The 10,458-nt window shown below is 36.4% G+C and overlaps 1 protein-coding gene and 1 long non-coding RNA gene across 2 annotated transcripts in view; one reads left to right on the top strand and one right to left on the bottom strand.

Annotated features, from left to right (window-relative positions):
• CUNH14orf2 (chromosome unknown C14orf2 homolog) overlaps positions 1 to 7,650 on the top strand; it is a 12,416-nt gene extending 4,766 nt beyond the window's left edge. Inside the window, exon 2 of the mRNA XM_008629859.2 lies at positions 7,584 to 7,650. Within this exon, the coding sequence (XP_008628081.2) occupies positions 7,584 to 7,635 (52 nt within the window). The 3' untranslated portion in view covers positions 7,636 to 7,650. The remainder of the gene's footprint in view (positions 1 to 7,583) is intronic.
• LOC108445422 lies at positions 5,056 to 10,244 on the bottom strand. The gene is made up of 2 exons (XR_001860273.1): positions 8,857 to 10,244; positions 5,056 to 6,171 (listed from the first exon to the last, which is right to left on the bottom strand). It is a non-coding gene; the product is annotated as an uncharacterized LOC108445422 (long non-coding RNA).
• Positions 10,245 to 10,458: the final 214 nt, after the last annotated feature.

Genomic DNA, 10,458 nt, shown 5'->3' with positions numbered 1-10,458 from the left:
AGGGAAAGAAAGTACATACAGGCAGCAGTGCGTGGGTTATAAAAATGACAGTTTTTACTGAAACAATGCCATATGCAACTGGTTCTTCATTGGTGCTTCTCAGTCAGGAATTTCTATGAAGGCTACAGAATATTCCCTCCTTTTTGATCCTTAACACAAATATCTACAAAAGATAGGGGAAGTAAGACTGGTGTTTATGTTTAAATAGATGTTTTGTTTTGGTTTTTTACTTGTAGCTATACAGGAGGAGGAAATTCAGTCAGTGGCTTGATTCAAAAGTAGAAATCAACACACCCATAACACGTAACACCTGTAGTACTATCTCTATACTTCCTGCTCCTCTATGGTGAAGTAATGTAAAACACAATAGAGCAAAGCAAACCAAGGCATTGTAAGAGCCATTTCATATATACAGTGAGGTGTGGAAAGAGTAATCAATTTTCACTGCAGCACTAGCACCTGGAGCACAGCCCTAGGTAGATAAACATTTCAAGGAGTACCCACCCTTGAAGTGAATATTCTTATTGTAGAATATGTGCCTTTTTTTCTTTTATAGTAATTTAGCTAAGGTGATTTCTAAAGCCAACTTAAAAAGATTTTCTTGTTCCAGGTAAGTGTCTATACAGACAATATGCAGCTCCTGAACAGACCCATTTTCTATGCAGATGACTATGTAAGATCAGGACTTTAATCCATGGATGTAATATTCATCATGATTCACAACTAAACACTGGTGAGGGATATGCTTACTGCACATTGATGGATCATGTTGCTTCCCTTTAGCTGCTTCCTCTTTATATTGCTGACATTTCTAAAAGAGGATTACATTTAAAGTTTATGTAGTGAAATAGTTAAGCAACTGCATTTTTAATCTGTTGCCTGTGACAAGGCATCAGGAATGACAAAAGCTGTTTACTGCCTTTACCATGTTAGTAGAACAACAAACATCTTCAGGGGTTGAAGAGCCTCGTCCAATTACTGCAGCACCCTCTTGACTAAGTTTTGGTGTGGCACTGGTAATTGATTCTTTTTTTACTCAATACAGAACATGAAAGTTCAGCAGTAGGAAAGTGTATTAATAATGGCAATACTAATGCAAGATGTCTCTTTACAGTATGAATATTTCTGTATGTGCTGGGTCTTACTTATGACTGGGATTTCTCATTTTGGAGCTTGGGGATTTCTCGAACATTTCAAGTGCTGTCCTACAATTAGGAATCTCAGAGTTTCTCCTGCATGCTAATAAAGTATGATAGAATACGGGTGCAGCAAAATACAGTCAGAGCCAAGGAAACATTAGTCATAAGGCCCAACCTACTTAACCTCCTTAATGGCTAACTTGGAAAAAACCCAAATGTGTATTCATGTTAATTGGGAGGATGAGTAAAGCTGCAGGAAATGATCCAAAGTAACTAAAACAACTGAACTAGTCGTCTGTTTATCTGAATCATGATAGCAATCCACTGTTTGTAGTACAAATGCCGATACAGAGCTGGTATGTGCATACATCTTGTACTTTGGAACAGTATCAGGTGCTTGTTAGACACAGGTGATTGTGTGTGACATCACCACCAGCTGCCTGAAATGAAACAGAGGAAATCAGTGTGAAACCTCTATTGTTTCATTCATGGAAATCTGTAAAGTTACTAGGAAGGAAAGAATAGTAAGATGGAGATTCCCTGAGGCATTAAATATGTTAGTTAACAATTCATTAAATGGAGGAACTAGAAGTGACAAGATAGTGCTTGAACGGCAAACTCTTCCAACTGCAATTCTATGACCTTTAGCAACTAACATTTAGCAGCTAATATTTTTAAGAACATAAAGCCACATGGCTGATTCGGTAATCTATTAAAAACTCGTAAATAAGACTGGCTTGTGTAGTCTACTCCACTGCTGCAGGCAAAGTACTTGGAAACAATTACTCTTTCCTAACTCAAAATGAACTGACCACCACAAGAATGGATGATTTGGACGTTTTAATTAAATTCTGCTAAGGGTGTTACGATGTGTTTAGTTGTGGTTTAACAGTATGAGTACTCTGGCAGCTACACCAGCTTGTAGAGTTTGCACTCTCACCACAGTGCCTTGCTCCTCACAGTTGTGCTGCTACAACTATTTGTGAATCAGATCAGGTGATTTTTCATAATTTTATGGGTTTTTCCCCCTCTAAAATAACAAAACAAGCACTTGTTGGGGTTTTTTTTTCCATTTGAATTTGGATCCATCTGATTCTGTTTACAGCAAAGCTGCTTTATAACTAGATTGTAGCACAACAGTTTGGGGGAGGGAGGGGGTTTGCAGGAAAAGGGCAGAAGAATCAGAATTTCTATCTTTGCATTCACTCAGCCAAGTTCCCTAAGTCGTTGTGTCCCTTGTAATAAGGCAATACTAGTTTCCTCCTCATCCGCAGCTACGCACATGATCAAAGCACTGTCTCCCCTGCAAGAACTGTCATCGGTGTCAACAGTCGGAGCAATAAAAAGAATGCAGAACTCCACCCTGTATACAAATCAGGAATGACAGCTTGTCCTCCTGCAAAGGCAGAGCCTTGCTTCCTTCCTCTGGGACAGCACATCGCTTTCTTGAGTTTGTACTATCGTTTAATTAATTGGGACAAATGAACAAACAAATAGGGAACAGGGAGAACCACTGGATAATGACATCCTAATGCTCAATACTAGCAGGAAGAATACTTTTACTTATAAAGGATAAATTTAGTAGTGGTTCATCAAATTATATTGTTGGTTGTCATCAAATGAAAACATGCTTAATTATTATGACCTTCTAAAGGATCCTAAAGAAACGGTTTTTAAGTGATATGACCTTTAACTTTTATATCCATATCATGACAGTACCTTCAGTGATCTGCTGGGAGAGACAACAGAGATTTCTTCAGAGCTAATGAAGTGTGTTTGCTAGGAAATAATGGGGATTATGTGGGTGGTAGAACTAAGAGCAGTATACTGAATGAATCCCATCTGTGGTGACTGCTGCCTACACAGATTTTTTCTGCAGTATTAGTTGTAGTCTTCATTTCTTGTTTTAACCTGTTGTGTTTAGCATGCTTTTGATAATATTAAGAATTGCTGCAATTAAGGGGGAATTCTTTAGGTATGAAGTAGAAATTGTTGTGAGGTATTTCATATGGAATGCTATGTAAACAAGCAAAATGGCAACAACTGAACTGAAAAGAAGCAGAGTAGTAGGGGAGGAAAAAGGAGGGATTAATAAAGTGGACTAGAATGTGAACAGCCATTTGATAGAGGACCAAGAATACAGGGAGGGATACCTTTTTGGGGGGAGGTCTAACCAAAAGCACTTCCACTTTTATAATTAACTCTATTGTTTATTTTGTTTATATATATATGTTTCAAGCTATGCTTTTTTCAGTACTGTTACTGACTCTTCACTCTTGATGCTTCAGGTATACCCTTTAATTTAGTGCAGTTGTGCAAAGAAATAGCCTTGTTTAAATTCTCTTATACCGGACATTACAATTCTCTCCTTATACTCTGGATGTTGTATTCCACATATCACGTACAGCTTGAAAAGAAAATTCTTTTGGTCTCAGTTAGTATCTCTAGACACTTCCTTAAAATAATTAGCTAAAATTTAAATTGCATTTCTTTCAGTAAGCTAAGGATTTGAGTCATACTGATTTTAACAAAGGACCTGACTCTTGGTTTAAGTAAACACTGAGACATAACACTGTTCAGCATACTTTGATTTAGGTAATTCCTTTGGAATTAGAAAAGGCATCTTACAAAAAATATTTTTACTTTGCTTTCAAATTATGTATTCTTATTAATGCTAACTGTCACACCTCCTTTTAAATTAAGGCTAGTAAGTTAAACATGTACTCAGGCCTTTCTAGAAGGAAGAAAGACAGAAGGCAAGAAAAAAAAAGTTTCCCATAAGAATTGGAAGAAATAGAAAAAAGATTCCAGTACCTTGTGCTGTAGCTTGTCCATTTACAAAATAGAAATACTGGTTTTGAATTTGAGACATAAGCAGTAGTCAAACCTTTAAAGTAGCATCTAATCATCCCTCAGCAAGTAGGTTATTATTGGGTGTACTCCTCCATGATGAACACACTCCTTTCCAGCTTTTTAAATATTCTCAGGTTCAGCTGCATATTATGGTATCTTCTTTGAATAAGTCAACCTAAAATAGATTCTAAACACATACCAGTGATACATTTTCTACTGTCGCTATTTCTAGAGCTTTTCACTGAATCATTTTCAGTAAGGTTCCATCAATGCCCTACACAATTCATCTGCCTCTACTGTTGGCATTCTTCTGTTTATGTAGCTAAGAATTATAGTAAATCTTGTTGTAGGATCACAGTAGTAAAAACAAAAATTATTAAGAAATGTATTTCTGGAAGATGACAAAGCAGGGCACTTGGAGACAGAATCAACTTGTCTCATTAATGTTCCCTGAACTAGAACATTGTTGCTTTATGTGGAAAAGGAATATTTACAGAAACAGAAGGGATGAACCTTAAGCATCAATAAGGTACAAACCCATTATTTTCATAATATGCAAAAAACATCATTGCAAATATTAGAGTACATCTGCTGGTCAGATCACCCGAGTGCAGATGCTCTTCTATTAAAATACGCTACTAAAATAGTGTTTGTGACTTAAAAACTCGGATTCACAATAAATTGTATACACCTGTATAGAAGAAGACAGCCATGCTCTGACAATTTTTGGTAATCAAAAAGCCCCAAAAGTGACAATTTAAGGTGGTTTTTATATACACATATCTATATCTGTATCTCTGATTATATAAGTATATACATGAGAGAGTGCAGAAATGTTTTCCATAGGAGATGTATGTTAAATCAGAACCTGTTTCAAATCGGCAATGGTGTTTTATTTAAACAGAATCAATACTCTGTACTGTATTTTTGGAGGAGACTTACCTTGTGTATTCTAATCTGTAAAATCTGTGATGAGTACATACACAAAAGAAAAGGTAAATAATGTTATTTCCAGTAGTCTAGTCTTATTAATGTAGTTGTTTAAATACTAAGTATAAACAGATTAGGGTTTTTTTAAATACACATTTAATTTGGTTTATATTTTTTTCTCCTGCTCTACATGAGCAGTCTTCTGCTCAGAGGCATGTTTTCCAGTCTAAGCCTCCTTTGCACATCACTTTGTCAGTAATTGCTAGAAAATACCTTTCAGTATATCCCAGATTTCAGAACTGAGCAGAAGACTTTCCCAATCTCCCCTTCCAAGCTGCAATCCTTCACCCATTACCAGGTACAACAGCAGGAAGCATGAACTTCATTACATGATACCCCTTCATGTTTGTTCTTACTAGATCTATTTATCTCAAGAAAGGTAATTAAGAAAAGGACAAATTCTTGTAGGAGATGTACATTTCAGATCAGGAATTACTCCATTTGAATACTGCAGTAATACAAATCTAATATGAAAACAAACCTGCATCTGATACAGCAGTAAACATAAGAAAGGAGACTGGTTTCAATTATATTAAATAAATAGTTGGCCATCTAAAACAAGGGAATTGTGTGGTTAATAAAAAAGTTGAAGACTAACCACCCACCTTTTTTGCAACATGAGGGAAAAACTAGTCATATATCACAGACTTCTGCATGAGGCTTTTACTGAAAGTACTTGAGATCACTTCATACAGAAATTGTTAAAAACACTTAAGTACTTAACTCACTAAATCATGGGTGAGATACATGAAAACAATTTTAGTCTTACAGTAACAAATTAAATAGCTGGACTCAAAACATGACCCATCCATTTTCCCCTCATATTAACCAAGTGGTACACTCAAAACACAGTAGCACATAAATAAAAGAGGAGTAACGAGTGAAGGATTGACTGTCCCCTTCCTAATTAATGTTTCAACTAATAACCCATCATCTGGCCCATCTCAGATACTTGCACTCATCATAGGCATACAGAAAATTTTAAAAAGGATTTTTATCAAGAGAGCCCAAATGGCTATAAGGACTAAGTACAAGCAGAGAGAACTTCTCCCAGGATATTCAAGGTTTTGTTTTCTCCACCTTTTTGCATATAGTTAATGGCTTCATTGTTACAGGGGAGCAAATCAAGACTTTCCATCTCTTAAGGTGATAGCATGTCATCTGTCTTACAGGATTGTATCTTCTGTAGCTACAATATAAAACAATACCTTTTAGTGTAATAATTTTACAAGAGTGGATAGCAACACAGTCCCAATGTGACCACAGCATTTTCCACTAAGTACGTGCTTTTGCATCATGTGTATTGGATTAAGTGTACAATTTCTGTTATTGTTTAAAGAAATTACCTCTAATCCACCAAATGCAGGGCTGGAACACATGACATACCAGGCACCCAAATCCCAGGAAGTGCACACAGCTATGCTACACACACATAATGCTTCACTCCTGCTTTAATTGTTACACTTCTCAGAATGATGCACCGAATGCTGGGCTATGGAAACTTCAGATCATGACTCACCTAGTCCAGCATACATTACTTTAGAATATTACAAGGCATCTTTCTCCTGTTCACGTGTCTTAAATACTGTATACCAAACAGACATCAAAGTGTTTCCTTTAGGTTATTATTTGTAGTTTATTTATCTCTGAACAGGTTTGGTGGGGTTTGAAATGCATTGACTGTATGTGAATTCAAGCATGGCAGCGTATGACTATTGTTCAGTACAAATACTTTATTGCTTAGGAAGTCAGCTTGATTCTGGAATGAAAGGCTACTTAAGGCCACAGTAACAAATTAATATACCTTTCCTTTAAATATACACTCTTACTTTACACTGTATTTCACTAAAGATTTTAGGCTTCTGGTGTGAAACTCCCCTTCAAACTAGGTCTTTTTGTTTGTATCACCTGTCACATAGCACTGCACTGTAGCCACATTAACTTCCTGGCAAGTTAGAAGTCCTTCTGTCATTCAGCTTCTTAAATTGCTCACCTACTCAGAGCCAGTTCCTCCTGCATTGCAGCAAATGCAAAATACAATTTTTGAAAGGAGAGTTGTATTCTGTAATAAAGTAACCCACTCATTCATTTAACAGAGATATCATTTTCTTTTAATACACACATACAACCCCAGTGCTCCTACCCATACTCTTAGAAATTTTATTCTGCCAGTTGTAAGGGAACCCATCTGAACTGTAACCATCCAAAAGTCTGCTCCCTAATCAGAGCTAGCCATCCAGGCTCCATCTTAAATCAATACAGAGATAGGCACCTTCAAAGACCAAGAGATTTAGATAGTGGGATGAATATCTCGACGTGAATGAATTACCTGCAGAACTGCCTCTCTCCCCTCCCCGTCCCTATTTATCTGTAGAAGCAGCCTCAATAACTGATTGAAATGACACACCTAACTCCTACATTAGTAAAGCTGGATAAGATGGATCCCACCCTAAATGTTTGACCTCTGACACTGTTGCTGGCTATAAATAGCAGTATCTGTTACTTAAAATAATACCACGTGAAAAGAAAAAGTGTTACATTAATTCAAAATTATTTTCCTGTGACACCTCCAAAGCATGAAACCATTTTCCTATGCTCTAGAAAATCAACAAGTGAATGCAAAACTGGAGAACACTTGAATATCAGAAGGTAGGAAAGCTGATTTTCCTCCTTTCATCTATGCATAGAAAAGAAGTAGGAGAGATACAGACATACTAGTTTTTAAAATTTTAAAAACACCTACATTTGAAAATCTCACTAGAAGATACTTAGAAAAAAAATGTCATTTCTCTCCCATCTGTATCTTTGGGAATCTCTGCTTGTCCTAAGAATAATAATGATCAAATAAGAGGCCTGGCAATTTATTAACAGCAGTTAAAACCCCCTTTTCCAATAAACCTAGGTTAAATACACACCATGTTTTGGTCATTTTTCTCTATGTACACATAAAGTCCAAGTGTTTTAACAAAACACTAAATGACATGTATTTCAGTTTATGTATTTCAGTCAAATTTCAGTTTCTTGGTAAATAAGACTTCTTCATGTCTCAAAAACTCACCATACCATGACCAATAAGCACTAATTCATTTTTTTGTATATATATTGTTAGTTGAATAAATGTCTATTAAGCTGTAGTGGTTTCATTTTGTAAAGTTAAATAGAATTGCTGGGTTTTTTTAAGAACCAAGAGGAGAATAAAAGATATTTGTATAACATATTTTAATACTTACACCAACAAATAAGCACAAACCCTTTCCTTTAGAAAGAGGTCAACAAAATTAGAACACCTTTCACAAAGGAAGTGGATTTGGAAGCACATAGTTTGGGTTTAGTACCTCAGGCTTTATCTGCTTCCATAACCAAATTCTCTTCCCTTATCTTCTTAGGCATTCCCCAAATCCTGGCTGCTTTCATGCAACCTCGGTTATCCAAGAAAGGCAACTAAAATGTAGATATCACTGGTCCCTTGGGCCAAGCACCATAATTTTGACAAAATTGGACCAGGCATTTGGTATGGAAATGCATGGGCAATGGGGAAAAAAAAATCTCCATTATGGTAAGTGACCATTTTTCTGCCCACAGTAGAGAGACTTCTGGTTTTAAGCTGGAATAAAAAAATGTTATAAAGGCTGCTTTGTCTCTTGACTGCTAAGAGAGTGGTTCCCAAAAAGATTTTTCTGTGGGAGAAGTGTTAAATAATTTCGCATGCTGCAGGTAGAATTTTAAGTCTTATACTTGGTAAATATTGGTAAATATTTTTTTTTTCCTCATTTCTATAGGAAAATGGAGATGGGAAGAGATGAGCCAAGTGGTGTTTTCAAAGGAAGCAGAAATAGGAGTAGGAGCAGACTTGCATATAAAGTACATACTCTACCTTTTGAAGACATTTCCTCCTGGCCTTCAGTATCCAGTCTGTCTGGTTGCTGCCCTGGCTGAACCTTCATCTGCCAAAAGCAACACAGTGTCGACAAACTTTTATACTACAGGCCATTGTTCCAACAGAGGAGTTGCGTGGAGGAGTGTCTGCATCCCCAGCAATTGTCTACATCATATTCTCCCACATTTCATTTTGTAGGCATTCCTACTGTTGCAGTGGAAAAGTAATAGTGGGATAATATTTACAGTATTTTGTTTTTTATTATTATTCACTGAATACAGGGGAAAGTTAGCTATTAAGTATACCTGAAAAAAAAAAAAAAGAAAAAACCAGACCATCGTTCAATAATTGCTGGCAATGAAAATTAACCTGCTTAATGAGAAAGAGTAATTTTTATAGAACAAGTGTGACAAAAGGTGTACAATGCCCTTGTTAAAATTAGAATTTTAGAATTTCTAGTTTGTTAAAGTTAGAATTACTGTAAGTAGTAAGAGGACAAGTAAGTTTCTACTCACTGTCACTATTTTTGTTGAGTAAAGTTCAATGTGAATTTGATGAAGATAAATTACTCCCCCCTATTTTTTAAGATAGATGACTATGAGCATTTTAGAGCCCGTTTTATTCAGGTCAGTCTAATTTCAGGGTTAATATTCTTCTGAGTAGATCTGGGAGTTCTCTATGGGGTTTGAAGTACCATAGTCTAACCTATTTCCAAAGCTCCATGTGTGAGCTGGAATCACAGTCTACAAGAACCTGAGGATGATACTATTGTGATTTACAAGTACTAATTTGAGTGCTACTTGCTGGCAAATAATGCTAAACTGACAAAGTACTATCTTGTGATGCTAATACATTTTCCTTGTAGGACCACTTCAATAAAAGAGGCAGAGGCTTTGACCTGTCACAAAGCTTACACCAGAGCCTGCAAATGCACTGAGAAGGATACACAGTGAAATCTCAAGCATGTATATATTAAGATAATTTACACAATTATCTGTTACAGAATCTTGCATGAATAGGTTATGCTTACCATACAGGCTCATACATTGAGATTATTATGCTATTATCACTTACCCTGAAAGACTTACACAAACATTATCTAAGCTCCTCAAAAACGTGCCAAGTTAACATTTTTTTCCACTGCTAGCTGAGATCTGTCACGGTGTTCAGCAAATAAAGTAACAAAGACTGGAAACCAGCCATTTTCAGAAACAGTTGGAGCACTGGGTAGGTCCATGTATGCTGTAGATTAGGATTTAAGACTCACAGCAATATGAAATTTGTCTACATTGCATGTGTTGCAGTACTAACATATGGTGATGTTTTGACTTCTAGATGAGCTTGGCTTCTTCCAAGCTGTTAACTTTCATCTTGCTGTTGTAACTCTACAGAATGAGAGACCAGAAAATGAAGGAAACTGAACCTTACTTTCAAACACGAGACCAGATCTCATGAGTCTGACATCAGGACAAAAATACCTTCCCCTCCTGCTGCTAAACAGAGTTGCGTACATCAGACAGATTTCACAAGGAAGGAACGGTGGAAGGAAGGTGACGCTAAACATGACGCTATCCAAGGTGTATTTTGCTACACCAGGAC

The sequence above is a fragment of the Corvus brachyrhynchos genome, unplaced genomic scaffold, assembly GCF_000691975.1.
Source record: "Corvus brachyrhynchos isolate BGI_N302 unplaced genomic scaffold, ASM69197v1 scaffold1, whole genome shotgun sequence".
Lineage (NCBI taxonomy): Eukaryota > Metazoa > Chordata > Aves > Passeriformes > Corvidae > Corvus > Corvus brachyrhynchos.
The sequence above is the reverse complement of the archived record's forward strand: the minus strand, read 5'-3'. Positions and strand labels throughout refer to the sequence as shown.